The sequence below is a fragment of the Mustela erminea genome, chromosome 4 (assembly GCF_009829155.1).
Source record: "Mustela erminea isolate mMusErm1 chromosome 4, mMusErm1.Pri, whole genome shotgun sequence".
NCBI classification, from domain to species: domain Eukaryota; kingdom Metazoa; phylum Chordata; class Mammalia; order Carnivora; family Mustelidae; genus Mustela; species Mustela erminea.
Window position 1 is genome coordinate 84393682 of NC_045617.1, and position 22970 is coordinate 84416651.

General features: G+C 43.7%; 1 protein-coding gene and 1 pseudogene across 5 annotated transcripts in view; one reads left to right on the forward strand and one right to left on the reverse strand.

The window, feature by feature from the left end:
* The first annotated feature begins 347 nt into the window (after window positions 1–347).
* CMTR1 (cap methyltransferase 1) overlaps window positions 348–22970 on the forward strand; it is a 48953-nt gene continuing 26330 nt past the window's right edge. For 2 of the 5 annotated variants that reach the window (XM_032339789.1, XM_032339791.1), the window contains exons 1-8: window positions 348–546; window positions 2519–2656; window positions 10839–10990; window positions 12809–12967; window positions 15641–15733; window positions 17125–17196; window positions 18313–18407; window positions 18518–18590. In XM_032339789.1, the coding sequence (XP_032195680.1) occupies window positions 2524–2656; window positions 10839–10990; window positions 12809–12967; window positions 15641–15733; window positions 17125–17196; window positions 18313–18407; window positions 18518–18590 (777 nt within the window). In that variant the 5' untranslated portion in view covers window positions 348–546; window positions 2519–2523. Of the gene's footprint in view, window positions 547–578; window positions 913–2518; window positions 2657–10838; window positions 10991–12808; window positions 12968–15640; window positions 15734–17124; window positions 17197–18312; window positions 18408–18517; window positions 18591–22970 lie in introns of those variants that run through there. The other 3 variants (XM_032339790.1, XM_032339787.1, XM_032339788.1) reach the window with 3 other exon arrangements.
* On the reverse strand, window positions 8429–8947 carry LOC116588566 (annotated as a pseudogene).

The following is a 22970-nucleotide window of genomic DNA, read 5'->3' on the forward strand; positions in this document are numbered from 1 at the left end:
ACGCAGGATGTTGGGGATACAGCAGTGAACAAGGGGAATGGGTTTCTGACCTTAACCAGTTCACCAGTTACCTCTCTCAACTTGCTCTTAATCTGTAAAATGAAAATAATAATGAGATCAGGTGAAATGTGACGACACCCGCTTTTTAAATTTTTTTATATTTGTTTCTCGCGCCTAGAGCGGGAAGGAAGATAACTCGGTTACTTTTGCTTTTGTACCCTTCCCCCTAGGCTCTTGCGCGCAGGCGCCCTGGACGGCCCTGGCTGGGGGTGGGGCGGGCCCGAACCGGTGTCTTCTTCCCCGGGGCCCGGACCCGGCCGCGCAGAGGGTGCGGGCTGCCCGTGACGTCATCAAGCTGCGCAGGCCGCAGGGCGGGACCCGAGCGCGACAGCGCGGCCGGCGGACCGGGCTAGCCGTGGGGAAACGAAACTGAGGGAGTAGGCGGCGGCTCTGGCAGCGGCAGGGCCAGGCCTGGTGGCGGCGGCGGCAACGGCAGGCTGAGCCCCCCCCTCTCCGCTCCCAGGCAGCTCACCCTCTCCCCTCAGCGTGAGTGCCGACGCGCGGCCTGGGGGGAGCGAGTGGGAGGGCGGGCGCGCGGGCGAAGCATCCCTCTCCCCTCCACCGCTGCCTCGGCCGCGCACTGGCGGTGGTTATCCTCGCCGCCCCTACTCTCTCCCCGACTTCCTTCAACCCTCCTCCGCCCCCGACCTGCTCCTCCAGCTCCTAGCAGCTCGAGTTGCCGCTGACAAACGTCTCTGCGCACACATTCACACACTCACGTTGTTTTCAAATGAAAAGACTGGCCGGGAGAGAGAGGTGCTCATCTCCCTCAGTGAATAAGGGTGGCGAAACCGACACCTTGGGAGAGAAGACTGGAGAGGGGATTTGAACCCTTTCCTTGGGGAGTAGCAGGTACAACCAGGCCTTTTGCCTTACATGTAGAAGTTCCCTGCCTGGGCGCATTCTTCTGGCCTGTGTTGCTCACTTGAGCGGGGCACTGGTTAAGGTGTGCGGCCTTTCCTCTCGGGCGTCGGTTCTATCCAGTGGAAAATGAGAGTGTTGGAGTAGATGATTCGGAAGGCCTGAATCTAAGGTGGTTTGGGGAGGAGCATCAGTATCTCCTGCCTTTCACACAACTATTCACTCTCCTTTTGCATCCACCCCAATGCAGTCCACATCGAGTTTCCCGTGCTTGCAGTCTCCCAGAGTCGCTAAGAATCAGATGGCCCTTTTTGCTTCTGTTATGGGCATTTTTGGGGGGCATTTAAGAAGGTGGTTTAAAGTGAAACGTGGTTTTGCTTTCTCTTTGTTCAAGGTTCCCCGTTCTAACTTCCCCAGGATAGCCCCGGCCTGTGGCTAGTAAGAGGCTGCCTCCTTAGGATAAGATAATGCATTGGGTTGACAGGCTCAACCTTGAGCTGCAGAGAAGTGAAACATATGATTCAGGGTTTTGTGAGGTTGAGGGGGATCAGTGGTATCGTTGCATTCATTGCTCTTGCAGCTGTGATCCAGTTAAAAGTGTTTTGTACCTCTGCACCTCCCCTTCCTCAGGGAATTGCAGCTCAGCTGGCCACCCACCTGTTTGCTTCTATGTTTTGAGTTCTCTTTTCTGAGTCTCCTTATAGCCCATCAGTTGTGTGTAAACCACACTGTATTCACTACTACTCTCTCTTGTTCTTTAACTGGATCATTTCTTAAGGTTTCAGGATGGCATAATCACTTCATTCCATCTCATTTCCCGCTGGCCCCAATCATGCTTACCTCTCCTATACCTACCAGTGGGCATGGATGATGGTGACATGGTGCCTAATCATCTCCATTCTTTTTTCATGGAGATGTATTGGTGTTGTTAAAATTATTTTTACACCAGAGTTCATGATGTGGCTATCTCCAGTTTGAATAATTTTCCCAATCTTCTATTTCCTTAGTCCTGAGTCAACCACTGCTTCCATTCCTTATTCTCATTAAAATTTTTCCCAGTTCTTTCATGGTTTCAAACATCCTGAAATAAACCAAAACCAGCATTTGTATCACATTATGTAATTTCCGAATTGGTAAAATAATGATGGTGATGGAGCTATCATTCTGGGCTGGCCCCCTCACCTTGCAAATATTGGTTGATATTCACTAGATTTCATAGTGTCCAGTGTACATTGTTGTCACACATGGCCAGTGTTGCATGAAAATTATAGAATAATAAGTACCTAAGGCTTTTTCTCCCCTGTGGCTTGTAGAGTTGATCCATGATGTTTTGGTATGTGAAATCAAGGCCCTGAGGTCTCTGGGTCTGTGAGCACCACACATTTTCCAGTAAAACTAACAGCTATTATTGAAGACTAGAGGCTGGCTAGCATCCTTCCTGGACCTCAATTTGAGAAAAAGGCTATTCAAGTGCTGGCATTGGAAGCTGTTTGGAATTGCCAAATCCCATCCCATTGATGATTTATATTTTGGAATCCCTGCTCTGATCCTAGTGGCTCTAACAGGGGCAGCTGACTATCTGGATTTATGGTTGCAGTAACAATGAAGAGGAGAAATGATCCAGAATGCACTGCCCCTATCAAGAAACAGAAGAAAAGAGTTGCAGAGCTTGCCCTGAGCCTCAGTTCTACATCTGATGATGAACCTCCCTCTTCTGTCAATCATGCAGCAAAAGGTATGCTTGCCCACATGATGTGAGGCCGCTGGCCATCTGGTTGTTTGACTCCCTAGTGCCTGAATTGGGCAGAACACAGGCATCTGCCCCCTAAGGGAAGTTAGGCAAGTTCTACAGAGAGATGTTGGCTATAGCCTCTTTTTCCTTCAGCCCATTCTACTAGGAATGGGCAACTTGTTTTAAATAATTGGAATTTTTACAGTAGTACCTTAATTCTTTGGCTGGGCTTTCAGTAGGTGGCACTCTTTTGCTGCCTTAAACCAGTTGGAAGTCGTGGTGAGTGCTGAGTGCCCTGTGCTCTTAATTGCTGTTAATGATCCTGGGGCTCTTTCACAGGGGATAGGCTCTTTGCTGCAGTGATCTGGCCTAATTCCCCTCAGGTTTTTGCATTCTGATTTCTCAATTCCCTCAACTATTGTGATCAGAAACACCCATATGAATTGGAGCATCTCTGTGTTCACTGTTGACATTAAGCTCAAAAGAGTTCACTGATCTGGTTGAAACTAATGTTTTGCTTTCCCTGTTTTTTAGGGTTATGGACATATGCAGTGTCCATACATGGCTTTCTGTGAAAGAAATTGTAGAGTGCCTAGAAGCTTGCCTCAAATATCAAGCAGCTTTATTTGCATTTACCTTGACTTCCAGCTGTATTCAATTCCTAGGGGTGCTGCAACAAAGTACCACAAACTGGGTGGCTTAAAACAACAGAAGTCTGTTTTCCATAGTTCTGGAGGCTACATATCTGAAATCCAGCTGTCAGCAGGGCCATGCTTCCTTTGAAGGCTCTTGGAAAGAATCCTTCCTTGCTTCTTCTAGCTTCTGGTGGTTGCTGGCAATCCTTGGTGTTCTTGGTTTATAACAGCGTAACTCCAGTCTTTGCCTCTGTCTTTCCTGTGTGTGTGTCTGTTGCAAATATTCCTTTTCTTAAAAGGTCATGAGTCATTGAATCAGGGCCCACTCTAATCTAATATGACATTTTAAAAATTTGATTACATCTGCAAAGACCATATTTCCAAACATCATATTCCGTGGTGCAGAATGGACATAGCTTTTTAGAGGGACACTATTCAACCTGGTATGCCAGAAGTCTTGCATTTTGGAGCCTTTGCTGGATCATTGATCAATTAGAATGAAGTTTGGTAATAGATTGGTGACTGAAAGGGTGTAAAGCATCCTTTGAGAGTGGTAGGAAATAAAATTTACAAGTGGTAGGCAGTTGTAATTGAAGGGCAGTTACTCATCAGTTGTACTGAGAAGCTGGTTCAGAAAGGAGAAGGCAGTACAGCTGAAGGGTTTGGTGCAGCTGTGGTCTGGTTCAATAAGAGACTTTCTTATAACCTTGTGTGTGGAGATATGAGTCCCTTTAAAGTTGTCACAGTGGATTCCAGAATAGCTGAGAAAGGCTATCTGTAATTGAGGTACTAAGTAGGAAGGCAAAAACATAGTGGGTGTACTGGTTCTAGGGACTATTGAAGAAAGGGAGTTTTGCTTTTCACCTGGGATTTGAGCAGCTTGGTGAAGGTAGAGTCTCCTTAGGTAGAGTTCTGGATTATTGGGAGAGATGGCCTATAAGGAAAAAAAAGGGAGAGCATGTCTGGGAGAATAAATGTACTCAGGGGCTGGAGGTATCTAGTTCTAAGTGGATCTCAGGGGGCATATTCTTGTGGTAAAGAGAGGGCAACTGACAGGAAGAGGGAGGCATATGGTTAAGGGTCTTTTAAGGGAACCAGTCTGATTTAAATTTCAAGCTTTTAAAATTGACTGAATTGAGATTGTCCACCGCCCCCTGCATTTCCCTTAATTGTACCAAATAGCTTTAACCTTTTCTGGAAGTAGCACCATGTGATTCAGTTAGGATTGACTTGCTATTGTGTGTACAGAATGGAAATCTAAATGGCCAGTACCTTATATGCGCTTGGCAATAGGCCGTGTGGTACTTTTTTTTTTGTTTTTTGGTTTTTTAGAATGTAAAAGAGAGAAAGGGAGAGGGGCAGAGGGAAAGAAACTCTTAAGCAGGCTCCACGCGGAGCCTGACATGGGGCTCAACCTCATGACCCTGGGATCATGACTCGAGCTGAAATCAGGAGTTGGACACTAAACCTGCTGAGCTACCCAGGTGCCCCTCGTCCTTTTTATTTTTCCGAAAATGAGTCAAGAGGCAGAGGCAAATAAACAATGCTAGATTTCCCTGTTTTAGCTTACTTTAGCTTTTTGTTGTCATAAAAACTGAGGGTTGGAGTCTGATGTCTTTATCAGCAAGATTGCTCTCTGTGCCACTCCCCCTCACCCCATACCTGGCATGGAATAAATACTCGGTAGAAGGCAACAGTAGTATCTTTTCCAAGAAGCTTAAAATGTTTTACCTCTTTGATTTTGCCTATCCCTCCTCCATTCTATAGAAGATCATTTCATTAAGTAATTAGCATTTATATCATCTCTGTTCTGAATTGGCTTTTCTTTCTTTCTTTTTTTAAAATTTTATTTATTTGAGAGCGAGAGAACACGAGCTGGGGTTGAGGGGAAGGGCAGAGGGGCAGAGGGAGAGGGAGAAGCAGACTTCCCGCTGAGCAGGGAGCCAGACAAGGGGCCTGATTCCGGGATCCTGGAATCATGACCTGAGCCAAGGGTGCCCCTGGAATTGGCTTTTCTTAGGTGTCCCCTGGACAGTGTGCCCTGGTAATTTACTGTCTCACCAGAAGATATATATCCGCTGAGATTTATATGCAGCTTTCCTAGTCAAGTCATTGCAGTAAAGCAAATGTGTTCCCTTTTGCTTCAACCACTTCTACTTGGACGTACTGTTGAATAAGTGATTGAAAAACGCTCTTTAGGGAGTGCAAATAGAAAAACAAAAAATAGTAGTTACTATTTCTGTCTTTCTGAGCCTTATTTGTGCTTTCTCTGCTAGATCAGTGTGATGCCTCCTTAATAGATCTATTTAGTTTAATCAGTTTGTTTATTTTACTTTATCGACAAGGTAAGTGCGGTGCCAAGTCAGAGATTGACATCTGACCAGAGTAACGAAAAAAAGGGATGTTGTTGTGATGGCCACTGTGGGATCATGTGTTCTTTTGAGTATTTTAAGAGGAGTTTGAAGGCATTTTTAAGCCTAAATAAACTCTTAGAAATTTGCTATTGAAGTAAAATTTGCTTTTTGAAGTAAAAAGAGGCAGATAGGGGTCATTTTTTTCTTTTTGGTTGTTTCTCTCAGGAAAACTGTGGTCTAGTTTCCAAGACAATTTTCTTTTTTCCTTTTCTCTTTTCTTTCTTTCTTTTCTTTTCTCCAGTGTGGGCTCCTGGCCCTCCCATAGCGTGTTGCTTTGGAAGTTGCCAGGCCCTTTTGCAGGTACCACACTAGTAGTGCCTTTCCCTCTACCAGGTTTAATTCTTTGCTAAATAGGCTATTCTCCCTGAAACACCATTGCTTTACTGTCAGCCCAGATTCATGACCTTAATCAAAAACTTCCTTTATCGGTATCTGTTTAAATTGCTCTAACGAGTTACCATTTGTCTGGCATGAAGGAGAAATTGAGTCTTTTAACAGGAATGAGTATATTCCACAGCAGTTGTTAGGCAGGTTGTGATATTTATTAAAACCCATAATGTATTCCTCCGTATCTGTGTGCTGCTTACCTTGGCTATTAGTGGTTGGAGCTGCCTCTCCGTATGTGTTGTCACTGTCATTTTTAATGTTGGCATGTTTGCTCCACTGTTCTGTTGCCATGTAAAAAATTTTTGCCCTGCTGTTCTGTTCCTATGTGAAAAATTTTGAACTTTTCTTCTTTAAAATGACTTAAGAGTAATGATTTCTATCAGGTAGAGAAGAAGTCTTAAATGAAAACTCTAAATAATGTTTTGGGCTATCTTAGGTTTTAGAAGGGAAGCTCCTGGGGAGGTAAATGGGAACGCCACCCAGCTTTGGCAAGTTCTTAATGAAACTAATCATTTTAATAGACTGACCTTATTACTCCTGTTAATTTATATTTTCAATACAAAATTGTCTGCTCAGTGTTTGCTGAATTCTTACCAGTCGTTGGAGATGAAATCTCCCCTTTAGTTATTGCTGCAGCCACAACAGTTGTCTTCTTTCCACCTGAAAATCATGGCCCCAAAGGCCCAGGCATGAAAATGGGCAGTGGCTGTGGCTGTGTGTGGACATCAGGACTAGTCTAGGCAACTTTGTCTTAATCATCAGACTAAAATCTTGCTTCAAATACCACATGAAATAAAAGACAAATAAGGTTTATCCAGCACACTTCTTGATCTCACAAAGAAATGCTTAGTAGGATGCATTTTAGCTTTCATTCACCTCACTCTCAGAACCTATACAGACATCTGTATGCTGGGTAACTCCTAGTGAAGGGTATGGAGTGGAAACGTCTCTGTCCCGGAGTGTGGTGCTGGTATTTTGCATTTAGGCACCACTGATTTGCCTAATGAGCCCTCCATCCAAATTTGGTTCTCCTTGTCATTTTGCTCCAAGAATGGTATGAAGACAAAGAAAACAAAAGATTTCTCTTTGATATCTGAGTGTGGTTTGTACCCTGCATGCGGAGGAATGATGTTCATACCATTGATGAGTGCCCACTACTGTGTCCTTAGGCAAACCTGACAGCCTGGCAACTCCACCTAGAGCTGGACGAAGGGCACACTCTCCTTTGATAAGGATACCAGGTTTTCCTAATCTTTTCGGAGGTGCACCTGTGAATCCCCAGAAAGCCGGTGAAAGGGATAGTAACTGATCTAACGTTGTAGCTTCTGGTGAATCAGGACCCCAGGTCCCTGGGCTGCACAGAAAGAAACTTTGGGACTGTGTTCAGGGAACCACCCACATTCTTGGCACCCCCCTTTTTCTGTACCAGTCAATATGGAAGTGACTGAATGAAGAGAGGCTTCATCTTTGGAAGTACGGTTCTTTAACATGTGGGCCCTCTGTTTTAGAACATGCCTCTTTCTCTTGCATGGGAGATAAGAGAGGAGAGACCTGGGGATAGTCTCGAGCCACTTAAGAGGTCTTTTCCCTTAGATCTGCTGTCCTCTCAAGCTTGGTCTGGAAGGGAACCAAATTCTTCTCAAGGAATGGTACTTTATTTCTTTATAGCTGTATTTTTTTTTTTTTACTCTAATTTTTCAAATGAATATATTCTTCTCACACAGAAAATGAAGAAAAGTGCAAAACAAAATAAATATAACCTCACCTCACAGTTTCCATGGTTACTCATTATTAATGTTCTGGGTCTTTCCTTCTGAGTGGCACTCTCTGGCACTCTGTGACATGTGCTGCGTTGGTCTGTGTAAGCAAGTCATCTCCTTAGGGAACTGGATAGCTTTCTAAGAGGAAAGGGGTGCCTGGGCGGCTCAGTCAGTTAAGCATCTGCCTTCTGCTCATGTCATGATCCCTGCATCAAGCCCCACGTTGGGCTCCCTGCTCAGTGGAGAGTCTGCTTGTCTGCCCCTCCCTGCTTCTCATGCACGCGTGCTCGCTCTCTCAAGTAAATAAATAAATAAATACCATCTTTATTAAAAGAAAAGAGGAAGGGGTAGATTTGGTGCCTTTTATATGAGGTTATTCTCAACCAAAATTTCTCCTTGCTAACTGCTTGGGAGCCAGAATGTTGGTTTTAAGTTTATTCTAGTTTTTTCCAATATGTTTATAAGCCTTTTCTTTCTTCTGCAAAATGTTATATCACTAAAAGGAAAAAAAATGTTTATTTTAGCTATCTTATTTTTGTGTTTTTAAAAAATTTTTATTATTTTAATACTTTCTTCATGGACCAATCTAAGTTATTTATTTAAGCCATCTCCTGCCATAAACAAAAGGATGGAAGATCAGTATTCTGGTCATCATTTGACACAAGTAAGGAAGGTGAGCTTGAGGTCCCATATACTTTTCTGGTTCTCATGCAGAGTCATGGTCCAAACCAGTGCTGTGGTCCCCGCTGGGTAGTGGTCCAGGTTCTCCTTACTCATTTTCATAGGTGGTTGGAAGTGGATTCATGTGAGAGTTATGGAATAGAGTGTGACTATCATCTCGCCTGGGAAAGGGCTTGGACCTGGTGCAGGAATGAGGTAGGCGATGAACTTGGGGCTCTCCATGCTCTCTGTGATGTGACTTCAGGAAGACGTTTAGCATACTCCCACATCGGGGAGCGCTATGAAGTAGGGGAGGGCCTTCCACATCTGAGCAGAGCCCTCCTTACCGCCATGGGTGCCACTGAACATGGATTACCCCACATGTGTCCCTGACTGACTTAGCAGCTCAGAAACCCAGGACCCACCTGCCATCACCATTTTCAACCTGGACCTTAGTTACCTGGTTTTTAAACTCTCTGAGAGTAGGATTATTTCTGTAGGAGAGAGGCCCATTGTATATACGATGGACCTTTTATAGAACATGGCCTGTCCTGGGGTGCCTGGGTGGCTCAGTGGGTTAAGCCTCTGCCTTCGGCTCAGGTCATGATCCCAGGGTTTTGGGATCGAGCCCCGCATTGTGGGGGGGGGGTCTCTGCTCGGCAGGGAGCCTGTTTCCTTCTCTCTCTCTCTGCCTGCCTCTCTGACCACTTGTGATCTCTGTCTGTCAAATAAATTAAAAAAAAAAAAAAAAAAGAGAGAAGAAAGAACATGTCCTGGGCAAAAGTTGTCTGATCAATTAAACAATACCAGACCCTTTACAGGTCTGACAGATATCGTATTTCAACCTACTGGCTGGAGGCGTGGGGGAATGGGAGTTCTTAAATAATAGTTCAAGGAAGGCCCGATTCTCTAAGATACAGGCATTTCATACTCATGCTTAAACTCTTTGTTATTGTTTAACCTTTTTAACAAAAGTTTAAAGACTTAAAATTTCTTTTTAATGGCACCAGGTTATAAAGCTGCTTTATTTAAAACAGTCTTTGTCAAAGTTTTAACACTGGAACAGAGTTAAATGTACCTAAATGAGACTTGAAGCTATTTTTCGTAGTAGTACAAATTCCGTCCTATGGGTATTACTATTTTCAAGTTTTTTCTTGTATATGAAACTGTTGAAAGGAAAATTTATGTTTCAATTCCTAGATTACTTTGTACATGCCTCCCTCTATAAACAAATGTATTAGTGATTAATATATTAAGGCTGTCAATCAAGACTTAAAATTTTTAAAAAATTCACTGTAATGAGTACTTAATTTTTTGTCGAATAGGAAGACTCAATCCAGGTGTTGGAGATGGAAAGTTGAGTGTGACACAGTTCTTTCTCTCCAAGAGTGACCCTGGCCAGTGGGATGGCATTTATGCTGGATGCTGTGCTGGTGGTGCTGCTGCCCCTGGAGCACAGTGTGAAGGAGAATTGGGCCTGGGGGGCTGGGGAGAGCATTTTGCTCTTCTCAAATGCTAACCCTGAACAAGTTTATGTTCTCATGGAGAAGTGGATGAATCAGTGCAGATAGGCTTTAGAATTATGATGCCATTGCAAGTTATGAATACCTGAATAGTGACCTTCATGGATCTTTGAAGAGTTGTTTTACACTGCTGCCTTTCCTCAACACCTCCCACAAGCAGCCAGGCTTTGACTCATCAACACGGAGAGTTTAGTGTGTAGGCAAGGGTGGTGATGAAAAGAGAACAGTTACTTCTATAAAATGTCACAGCTCATCTGTGAGCCAGCTCTTCGCTGGGGCAGACATACCCTCTTACCTGTGACTTTGAAGGACCGTGAAAACAAAGGAATCTAGGAGATTAAACAATGAGACTGTTAGTCCCGTGATAAAATTCTGAAAATGGTACTAAGTATCCATGCTTGGAAGGTGATGTTCAAATAATAAGCAGCAGAAATAACAATCATATCTTTAATAAACACATTTTGTATTTGACAGTATAATTTCAGACACATTATTTCATTTATCTTCATATAAGTCCATGTGGTAGGTAGTGTCATCTCAGTTTTGTAGGGGAAAAATTGAAAGAATGGGAAAGGACACCTGATATTTTGAGCTCCCATCATCTGTCAGGTACCATTAGGAACTTTCAGTGACTTGCCCAAGATAACACGGTAAGAAGTAGAGAATACATTTGACCCTGGCTCATTTAAAGAACATGATGTGTATAGTGCATATACTGAACACTAGTTGAATAAATGAAACTTGGACTTTTAGAGGCTACTTGGTGCCATAAATTCACCTGAGCGTTTTCTTTTTTTCTTTTCCAGCATCTACCACGAGCCTAAGTGGGTCTGATAGTGAGACCGAGGGGAAGCAACACAGCTCTGACTCTTTTGACGATGCATTTAAAGCAGACTCCCTTGTGGAGGGAACTTCTTCTCGCTATTCCATGTATAATAGTGTCTCCCAGAAGCTTATGGTATGTCAGTGCTTGTGTTGGGTTTCTAAAGCTCTACCAGTGGAGTAAGAGAAGGGAAATTGTATTGATGTGAAAAGAAGAAAAGCTAGGGCATGAGTTTTTCCTTTGCTTTCTAGTAGAGATTTAGTAGAGAGTGTGGCCCCTTTTTTAACAGAAGTATCTGTCACATTTGAATCACCCATGGGAAGTGGCTGTGCAGGCCGCTTGTCCTGTCCTATCCAAAGCTGGATCACCCTTCGGTCTCCTTAGTAATGAAAGCTTATCGTGAGTACATGTGAATGTGCTTCCCTACACATGGACGTGTGTGGTTGGGTAGAGGCTTCATCATGTGAGTTTTTGCTCTAGTGAGTGATCTTAAGAGAATGACTAAAATCCTGCTCACTCCATGTGCCCAAAAATAAATGAGAGTAGTACAGTCTTTAATATGACTTTGAAAAGAAGGTCCAGTTTTCCTTCCTAGCTTCTTTACCCCACTGATATACCACAAGAAGAAAGATGACTAGGAAGACCTGCTGGCTTTCCTGATAAAACTTCAGTGTAAGTGCACAAAGGTTAGGGAAATCCAAGTTTGCTTTCTGGCTAGCTTTAATATTACAGGTATTAACTCCTCCATTTTCATTTGGATTCATTAAGGAATGGGAACTGCCACTTCTCAGGTCATAGTCAGGATTCTAGTTGGGGGGCTGTAGATTTGGGGAAGTGGACAATGGGGAGGTTTGTGACTGAGTCAGCCTTTTTGTTTTGTTTTGTTTTTAAATATTTATTTATTTATTTATTTGAGAGAGAGTGTGGGAAGGGAGAGGGATGGGGAGAGGAAGAGAGGGTACCCCTCAGTCAGCCTTTTTGACCTGAGGAGAGATTTGTGGCTACTGTAGAAATTCTCTCCAGCTCTTGAGTTGGTAATACCCCTTCCAAAGGGAATATAGATCTTCAGGAGGGGATTACATTTTCTTAGGGTTGGGGTTATTTTATTAGACAAGGGTCCTTGGGCTTTGGGATTTAGGTCTCTGATTTTGGGGGTATATATCTGGGCCTAGTGACTCTAGAGTTTATGTGAGCTTATGGACAGTTGTGACACTTAAAAAAATATTCCCAGGGCACCTGGGTGGCTCAGTCAGTTGAGTGTTTCAGGGCAGGTCATGATCTCAGGGTTGTGAGATTGAGCCCCTCATTGGGCCCTGCACTGGGCATGGAGCCTGCTTGGGATTCTCTCTCTCCCCGCTCTCTCTTTAAGGGAAAAAAAAAAAAAAAGGCCCTTTTGGTGTCTTATGGTACTTATGGGTCCATACCTCAGTTTTACATGAAGTAAGTTCAAGTGGGCTCCTGCAAGCCCTCACTGTCTTTACATAATAAGGTTATTTGAGTGGCTGCGACTAAGGTCGAGTTGCTGCTTGAAGCAGTTCCATTGTAAATTATGTTCTCTTTACCAACTCAACTCTAGATCTACTCTTCACTTAATCAGAGAAATTAGCTGGAAGGGTAGTTGTGCAGATGTCCAGTGAAATTCATTAAGTGCTTTTGGTGCTTTTAATTACAGCTATGAGGTGCCTTCTCATTTATCCAAGTTCTGGTTGCCCTAGACTTTCACCTCCAGAGTAAATAGCCACTGCATGCACAGATAAACTGTAGTTACTTACTTATGCTTATTTTCTTCATTAGGCTAGAAGGAAAACTTTCAGCCTTACTTATCTGTATTTCTCAGAGTTTAGCATAATGTCTGACACATGGTAGGGGCTGAGTAAATGTCTGTTGGTTTATGCAAGTGCTCTGTTATTATCTCTTCATTTATATTAATGCTCTATTTTGTCTCTTTTTCAGGCCAAGATGGGCTTCAGGGAAGGTGAAGGATTGGGTAAATACAGCCAGGGTCGGAAGGACATCGTTGAGGCCTCTAATCAGAAAGGCCGAAGAGGCTTGGGTCTGACACTGCAGGGCTTTGATCAAGAGCTGAATGTGGACTGGCGAGATGAGCCAGAGGTAACTGGTGAGGGGAGGAGGAGACTGGAAGGCCAGCTTGTGTTTTCATGTGCATGGCTCTAAGTAGCCATGTTAACAAACTAGAAGTCTCCAGAGGCAGTGGGAATTGGAACTGAGATTTTACATGGAAGGTACTGGGGGTGTCCAGAATGGAAACAGAAGAGATATACTGAGCGAGATATGCTAGGCTGTGGATTTATTTTCTGTTAACGACTGTGAGTAGAAGATGCTGGAAGGCAGAGTTTGGTTCCACAAAGAACTTTAACAGATATGCCTTCCCACTAGTGGCTAAGGTACCTCGTAAGGCAATGAGTTCCCTCTGCTGAAAGGATTCAAAGCGGTTGAGTGAGGACCTGGTCCTCCATTGGGTGAGTGACTGGATTAGTTGCCCTCGAAGGTCCTATATACCTCTATGGCTTTATGACACCCGAGCTCTGTGTAGGTGTTTATTTATACTGTGTAGCTTTCCTGGTGTGGCTTTAGTCTGCTTATCTGCTTGGGTACCAGTTTGTTTGGACCTAACTACCAAAAGAGACTCCTGTCCTTTTTCATGGCACAGATGATGTTGAGATTTTACTTTTAATCATTGGTATATGTCCTGTCTTATTTCACAGAGAATTCCAAGTAGGTATAGTGAAACAACTAAAAATAATGATGAAATATTGCCATTATAGAGTTGAAGCTAGAGAAAATAGAACACAAATGTCTAGTCTTCTATGTAGCTGGTGTAGTTGAGCTTCATGTGTGGCTGTGAACTCTGGAGAATTGATATTTTATTTGTCTGTCTGATGTTCCAGTTCAGGAAAGAATTCCTGTGAATTGCACATGATAAAAGCCTAATAAGGCTTCAGAGTAAGATGCTGACAAGCCAGGAGCTAATGGCTTCTGGGGGTGGTCCTGCTGTGTTGCCTTGTAGTTTTAAGGAGATGAGACCAGCAGAATAGCAGATGAGACAGTGAAGAATAGGGTAAATATTTGTAATTGGGTCTTAGATGTAGGTTTTTAACCTCAGAAATTCTTGGTGCTTTTTGGGTCCTCATTTGTATGAAAACCAGTAAAGAGTCCCCATCCTCATAGTGGGGCAGAATTAGAACTTAGCTAAACTCAGAGTCTCAAATTTGCCCATAAAAATCTCTATTTTTCATGGAGACAGGCTATTGAAATTCCTTTTTGAGGCAAGGCTGTCCTAATTGTCATTTACCGGGTATTAATTTTTCTCCAACAAAAGATGCTCTATTTCTTGGTTAAGAGTTTGTCTTAACTATTAGTTGGTATCCACTTCTTTGAGGGAGAGGAATCTGTGTTGCCTCAGGTGACTGTCCAGTCACTACAGAGGAAGTGCCCGGTGGCTTCTATAGCGCAGGTTTATAGAGGGTAAGGTTTGACCCTTCACAGACAGCACTTTGCAGTCCTTTTTTCCTCCTAATGTTCATGCTTCTGTGGAGAAGTTGAGTCTGTTTACTCTCTCCAAAGGGACATCCCAAGTTTCCATGAGCTCTTTTTCCCATAGAGTATATAACTTATAACCATTTATAAATGGTTAAAGGTGATAGATTTGACTGGGGGAGGGGGAGCCGTGATTCACTGCCAGATTCATTGACAAAAGGGTTTCTGTAAATTTTCTTTTAAACTTTTTCTGTGTTGTTGATGGTTGGCTTGCCCTCAAGACCTTGCATTGTGTTACCATTTTATGCCTTTCAGAGCATGTAATATTACCTTTAATCACATTGCTTCAGTTTGCAACGGTGAATCTCTTCTCCATACTTGCTTGGGAGGCAGTGGGTAGAGCTGCCATGCAGGTTAGCCACCTGTTTAGGTTTTATAATCTGTGTCTCTAGTTCAATGTACATAGTCCTAGCTGCACATTAGAATCATCTGGGGTCTTCTTAAAAAAAAATGTGATTATACCAAATTTCTGCCTCTGACTGACAGAATCATATACTCTGAGGGTGAGGCCTTGTTATTAGTATTTTTTAAAGGACTGCGGAGGGGTATTTGGCTTGCTAAGTTGGTGGAGCGTGCAATTCTTGATCTTGGGGTTGTAAGTTCGAGCCCCATATTGGGTGTAGAGATTACTTAAAAATAAATAAAATCTTAAAAAAAAAAAAAGACTGCAGGTATTTCTTATGTATAATGTAATTCAAAAATTAAGAGAAAGCACCATTGAGATGCCAGTTTCTGCTTTGGGATTGACTAGGCAAGGAATCCTATTTGGGAATAACACTTTAAAGGGCATTGGAGATGAGACTCATTGCCATTGGGTCTTCCTGGTATAATTACCTTTTCATAGACTTATATCCTGTGTGTACTTCTCTGTGTCCCTAGTAGTCTGATTGTAGGTCCTTTCGATCAAGGATCATATCATTTTAACTGCATTCTGAGTACTTAGCCCATAGTACATGTTTATGAAATAATACTGGAACAAATGAAAAAAAACTTTGAAGGTTTGGGAAGTTTCTTAAGATTCAAACTGGAATTGTAGCTAGCCTTCCAAAGTTAACCCTCAGTCTCCTGGCTCAGTTCTCAAGTCTGACCAGCACATTTGGCCTCAGCTTCCTAGACCCTTCCATCTGTCTGAATCCCTTTTGATTGTTTTTGGGGAGGCCCTTGCAAGTTGGAGATAACTCTGATGGGCCATCTTCCTCGACTTACTTTCCTCTTTTCTGTTTGTAGCCCAGTGCCTGTGAGCAGGTGTCATGGTTTCCAGAATGTACCACTGAAATTCCTGACACTCAGGAAATGAGTGATTGGATGGTTGTGGGAAAGGTAGGACTTCAAGAAAAGTTGGCGCTTACCTCCTGACTTTTCTCCTTGAGTCCAGTGTGTATGTATGTATACTCATAGTGTAAGAAAAATGTGAATCTGACATTACTGGCAAGAATAAAGTTTTGTCAAGGTGGTGTGTCAAGGGGTTTACAGGCATGCCCCTGGGAGATGTGACAGCGTTTTTTTCTCCTAGTCATTTAACTTGCAAGGCAGCACAAAATGCATAACTTCTGTCTTTCTCATGGATGCTTTTTAGAGTAGCTTATTATACATTTGTGTATATTCTGATCACTGCTGGGCACTGTTCCAGGTAGATGAAAAGACACTGTCCCTATCCACAGAAAAATAATGAGGGAGTTGTTACAGAGGGAATTTGTTTAATCTCCTTCTGGAAAACTACGAATAAAGTACATAGCTACCAAATCAGTATGGTCTAGAGAGCAATTCTCCAAGTGTAGGGCCCCCTGGGGATCTCCCAAGACCCTTTCAGTGGCTCTACAGGGTCAAAGTTATTTTCATAATGATACTGGAAATTTACGTGCTTCTTTTCACTCATTCTCTCACAAGTTCCAGTGGAGTCTTCTAGAGGCTGTATCACAACCAGTAGAACGCAAATGCAGAGAGGAGAGTCTGGCCATCTTATGTTAAGCCAAATAGTAAGAGATTTGTAAAAATGAAAAACAGTGCTGCTCTTCTCATTAAAAGTTTTTTTTTGGAAATATAGTTATTTTTCATAAAAATATTTATGTTAACATAGTGTGTTCTTTTACACTGAATAAATTGTCTTAGTTTCTAATAATAAATGTTGCTGTGTATATTATCCCCCACATAAGCAAAAGCTCTTTGGGGTCCTTAGTGGTTTTGAAATGTGTAAAACCTGAGAACACCCAAGTTTGAGCATTGTTGGTTTAGAGATAGCCTCACTGAGCCATGAGGTTTGATTTGACACCCCTGTGAGGGTCTCTTGAGCCCTCGTTATCTCTGCTGCTACCAGGTCAGTGCAGTTGTACCCCTTACAGATCAAGAGGCTTCCTGGTTGAAGGACAGGTTTCTGTCATTTAAGGGCAGTCCCCATTCTTCTGCCTCCATGCTCTGGGGGCAGACAGCTTGAATGTATCCTTCCTGTGTGCTTTCTCAGCCTCAGCATTCATGAGTCTTGTATCCATATGGTGCTCTAGTCAGAGTGCCCAGGGGGCTGCTTCATCTCCCAGCCATCTGGAGTACAGCCAGAGGGGTTTAGGATTTTCTCTTTCCTGCCCCTCAAGGGTTGATGTTCTTGGCAGAGACTCAAGCCCCTTCTTGCTCTACTCACTTAGAACCCTCATTTCTCCATTCATTCCCCCAACTGCAGTCATACGTAGTCATTATCGATTATTTTCTTCTTTTTGTAGAGAAAGATGATTATTGAAGACGAGACAGAGTTTTGTGGGGAAGAGCTGCTTCACAGTGTGTTGCAGTGTAAGGTAAGGCCTGTGGGGCTGGACTATCTTGTGTGAGGGTATGTGCTGGGCTCTTACAGTTCTTTTGAATTGGTTGGGGGTGGGGGACTGAAGTTTAGCTAAGATTTTTCTTGGAGATGAGATGTGTGGCTTGCCACATTTCTCCAGTGTATCCTTTTCCTGGGGCCTTGTAGTATTGTGCTCTTCCTGTGGTAAGTAGCTAGTAAAGGTTCCACTTAACTTCATTGGGTCAGTCCATCACAGTCCTGAGGGGGTGTGGTGTAGTGAAAAGTTTGGAATGATTCTTTAGTGTCAGTAGACCTGAATTCACATCCTTGTGAATTTAGGCCCTTTGCAGCTTTCTTGCTGTGTAACCTTGGGTCAGTTGCTTTAGCTGCTCTGACGTTTCCTCATCTCTAAAATGGGGAGAAAATACTTCCCGGGATTGTTTTGAGAGTTAAATTGGATAGTCAGCATGAAGCTCCTAACATGCTGGGCAAATGTTAGTCTTTCCTTGATAGTTTTCGGTGTGAGTTTGTGTCAGGAAGTACATGACCCAGGGCAGGATGAGCCAGGGAAGCTCTGAGGAAGAAATGGGTTAGAGAAGAAGCCTCAGACCAGCCTCACAAAATTTTTTTTGTAGGCAGAGGGTTGGGAATATCCTTAAGGTGACTGGAACTCTGGTGAAGTGAGGCTTTTTTTTCTCAGGGAGAAAATAGAAGAAGGGAGAAGGAATCCCTACTGTGTGGGTAGGTGCCATCATAAAACACTGGTTTTGGTTTGCTTTGCCCTCTGAGTGAGCCTTACTATCAGTACTCTGGTCCCTTGGAAAGTTGCTGCTGGACTGGAGAAACAGATTTGTTCTGAGGATTTGTGATGCCAACAGATGGCCTTGTGCCTACCCACAGGTGCCATTTATTAACCATTTTGCAGGGATATATACCACTTCACAGGTGAGGTAGTTGAGGGTCTGAGAGATTGAGCAGTTTGTCTGGGATCACACAACTGGTCATTTCAGAGCTGGGATGCGGCAGTATTGTAGCTCTTCCAAGGGCTGAGATGGGCTCCTTAAGCTCTTAAGTCCCCTGTCCCTTCCTGGAAGGTGACGCTCACCTTAAGGTTCTGACTCTCCCTGGGCAGAGTGTGTTCGATGTCCTAGATGGGGAGGAGATGCGGCGAGCTCGGACCCGGGCCAATCCCTACGAGATGATCCGAGGAGTCTTCTTCCTAAACAGGTTTGCTGACATTGCCCACCTCTCCCTTCCCCTGACATCCACTGTTCCACCTTTTCATAGCTTTCCATACATCTGGTGTATTCAGTTTTGCTTTTCTGTCTTTGTTGCAGGGCAGCCATGAAGATGGCTAACATGGATTTTGTGTTTGATCGCATGTTTACAAATCCACGGGACTCTTGTGGGGTGAGAACAAAATTCTTTGTCTGAATTCATAGTGCTAAATGGGCTTATGCTTCAGTGGCCTAGAAATGGCCATTTGTGCAATGTCAGGAGACTATTCCTGCTATGTGAGAGAGATTTTGCTTTGATTTTCTCAAATTAGGTCCCATGGTGCATCCTATGGTCCCAGGGATGCTCCAGTAAGCAGTTGTCTCTAGGGCTTCAGGCTCAGAATTGTAGCCCCCAACTCTGCAGATCCTGCTGCTCACCCCAGGTGGAGGAGGGTAGGGCTTACAGCAGCGGCAAAGGGACATTACTGGGCAAAATCAGCAGTTGTGACATCTGTAGGCCTAGGGAGCAGGGAGGAGGAGGGTAAGAGATAGAGCGTGGGCCCTCCTTCTGCATCCATCAAACATGTATCCAGCTCCTACCATGTGCCGGGCATCAGGAATATAATTTTGAATGAGATAGGTGAGATCCCTTCCCCTGTGGCATTTAGGTTCTGGAAGTTCTGGTGGATTTGAGAACTGGCAAGGGTGTGGGGTGGGGATGTTTGTAAAGCCTTTCTGTGGAGGCCAGTTGCTGCCAGGATGAGTATGTAGTCTTTACAGTGAGCTTGTTTTCCAAATTCAAATCTGTGACATCATCTGATTTGTGTGCTGTGGCTGGAATGACAAGGGAGTGCTTGGGGAAATGTGACGTGAGTATTGAATGAAATGTAAGCATCTGGGTCCTTTCACTGGTCCATTTAAAATCAGTATCCTGTCTGAAAATCTAGGCTGTGTTGTTCAGTGATGGGTTGTGGGGCAGGAAGTATAGCACTTACATTGTAGGTGGTGTCACTTAAGTTCTCCCTTTTTTGGGCTTCAGCTGCCTCATCCCTGAAATTAGCCCTACTATCATGTCAGAGTGTTGAGGTAGCACCAGAGGCCTTTAGGATCTGTTCCAGTTCTAAGATCTGTGATTTCAGATGTGACCACTTTCCCTTTCTGCCGTTCTGAACCAGCTTTGTATCGGATCATAATTATTAGATTTTGGCCCTTCTCAAGAAGTGGTAGAGCAAAATGATTTTCTACTGATGATTTTCTCATTTCTCTGAACACAGACACACCATAATGATAGAGAAAAAGGAAATTTCATTCTAGCATTCCCTTCAGGGTTTCAAAGCACTTTCACTCAGTCCTAAAAGTTAGTTCTCTTTGACAGTGACGGGCTAGGAGCCAGCTGTTCCCAAACCTGTTTCTGCTTCACTCTACTTACACTAGGCCCGTGATTATCCACCCGCTAAAGGAACTTATTTTCCAAGTTCTTTAATGTTTCAGTTCCACCTCCCTTACTGCTTCCCTCCATGCTGGCAAAACTGGCATGTGGACCCCTCCAGCCCATAGTTATTTCTCTCCCCTAGGTCTCCCTCCCTGTTTTTCAGGACCAGCAGGCAGCACAAAAGGCCTCTTGGAGTTAGCATCTTGAGAAAATTAGGTTGATATAATGTTGGTTTAATTTTCTGAGCTCCAAATGATTTCCTTTAAACCCCTGCCTGGCAAAGGAGCTCTGTCAGGCTGCTGGGAAGCCACATCATTTTGGGCTTTTGATTGTAAACGCCTCCAGCAGCTGGGATCTGGTTATTGTCTTTTGCTGTCAGGAAAGCAAAGGAGGCACCAGGGTTGTACCATTCAGGTCAAGGGTGGAGATGTTAGTTACATAGGAAAAGGCAGCTGTGTTTGTAATGCTTCAGGCACCTTCTGGACCTGAACTGATTGTTACTGGCCATGGAGAATTGCCCTTTCAGAGATGTTTCTCTGCACTCTACTATAGGAAGTGATTTCTCTCCAGCCCCTACTCTTTTCTTCTCTCTTTTCATCTCTGTTTTCCCCTGAGGACCAGAGTGTGTTTTTCAGGTGAACATCGTGCTCTAGCACAGTCACCTGCAGAGACGGGAGTAGCTGAAGTGTTTGCTAGGGTCTCAGTAGTTCTTGGATCAGGCAAGTTTTAGAAGAACATGGAGAACTTGAAGCCTGGGCAGTGTGGGGAGGTGGGAGGTGGGGGCTATGAAGTTTTTCACTGGCATTCTGGTTCTGTGGGTTGTGGTAAAAGGAGAGAAGAGACTATGTAGGGAAACGAGTTATAAACAAGAATTGGAAGAGACAAGGGAAAGAAGGGAGTTTAGATTCTTTGGGGGTATGATAGCCTATAATAAACCATAACATTATGTGTGGGCTTTGTGTGCTTGGGAATGTTGCTGAGGTAAGTAGATGTTGTCCGTGAAGCCTTACAGGAGACAAAAACTTAATGTGGATCTTAGAATTGCAGTGGTATCTTAGAAGAAATTAGACAGCCCTTACAAAGTACCCACTGAGCATGAGTACTGCATGAGGTGATGGAAAGGGACAAGAATTTTGACTCCAAGGAATTTGATATAGTGAATATTATATCATCTTATGTTTGTTTAGTATTTAATTTTTATAACCATCTTTGACATATGGTACTTTAATCCCTCAATAGCCTTGAGAACCTACATTAGTCCCAATTTATAGTTGAGGGAGCTCAAGCTTAAAGGCGTAAATTGTATGCTGCCTTTAACTGCACAGCCCGTAAGTGGCAGAGGTGAGAACTCCAGTTGTCCTTTCTATGAAAAGACCTTCTGGCCATGACCTGTGAGGGCCACATGTCTTGAAATCAAAGAATGAAATCATACTTATGCCCTCTTTTTGGAGGTAATATTCTTTCATTGATTCATTTTCCTTCCTTCGCCCAGCCTTCCTGAACCAGCAGCTCGCTGGGAAAGCCTACAGCCTGGGCTAGGTATGGCCAGTGATGAGGAACGTTGTTTTTCCTCTTCCCAATGTGTGCAGGCCTTAAACTTGTGACTCTTGCCTCCTTGGCACTGTGCTGCCTAGAAAATGCTATGTAATGTTCTTAGTAAACGCCGTTAGATCTTTTTTTTGTGTGCAAATGAATATAATACAAAAATATGAATAATTGGTGGCTCGGGAACAAAGAATACTGGGCTAGATTGGTGGGAAAGAAGAGCAAGAACTGATATATCTCCGCATGCCTGGGTGGGCTTGTCATAGGATGATGAAGTTTATTTTTAGCTAAAGTCAGTTTCTCCAGAGACTTCTTCACTGTTTTGATGAAGCTGGATAGCTATCATCAGAGGCAGGGCCCTTTTCACCCAGAAAGTGATGAGATTGTGAACATTAGTATTTTCCATTTCTTTCTTTCTTTCTTTCTTTTTTTTTTTTTTTAAGGATTCTGTTTATTTGTTTGACAGACAGAGATCACAAGTAGGCAGAGAGGCAAGCAGAGAGAGAGGGAGATTCAGGCTCCCTGACGAGCAGAGAGCCCGATGCGGGGCTCGATCCCAGGACCCCGAGACCATGACCCGAGCCGAAGGCAGAGGCTCAACCCACTGAACCACCCAGGCACCCCTTCCATTTCTTTCTTAAAACCTTCCCCTAAAGCTTTCTGATCTTTATCTAGCAGTTACAGAACTCTGGACAAGTACTCAGCCATGACAAACCTATGGAAAGGGAGGGCTGAGCTGCCTAAGCTCCTTCTCGCTGGATGTTCCTCAGGGTCCTTTTTAGTCATTTGCTCTAGAGCTCAGCCTCTTCTTGTCACCAGTGCAGATGGCATATCCTCTGTGCCTTGGAGCCAGGTCGGGACAAGTAGAATTCACCCTCTACGACCAGGTGTATAGAAGGGAAACAGTATGGGCCAGTGCTGGGTTCAACTTAAATTTCAGATTAAGAGTTAAAAGGTACTGGAGTGACCAAACCTGTAATCCAGTAAAAATTTAAATGATGATTGTAATGTAGTTATTTCTGAGGTGGGCGGGCCCTCTGGGGGCTGCACACCAGTGTCTCCTTCACCCTCTGCCTTGTCGGCCTCCAGCTCTGCACCGCTGCCCCATGCACATGGCCTGCAGAGGTGCAAAGGCAGGAGAAGGGACTGCAAAAAGGAGGAGACTCAGTGCACTGTGGTATCTTGGATTGGATTCTGGGACAAAACAAAGACTAATAAAGCCCGAATCAAGTCGAATTTAGTTAATAGTGTACCAGTGTTGGTTTCTTAGTTTTGACAAATGGCCAGGTAAGATGTCAACAGAATTGGAATCTGGATGAAGAGTATATGAGAACTCTGTCTTTGCAGCTTTTCTGTAACTCTAAAATTATTCCAAAATAAAAAGTTAATTGGAAAAAAGTAGGGAGAGTCGAGAAGGAAGAGAAGGGAAGCAAAGGCTGTGGTTTGGAAAGGTAGGCCCTGTGATCGGGAGGGGGAGATGTTAGAGCCTCTCAGGCTTTGGATGGGAAGACCTGAGTCTAGCATTCAGGCTGACTGGATTCTGAATAAGCTTTCTTGCATGCAGGCTATGAACAGGTTGCTTTGTGTCTCGGTGTC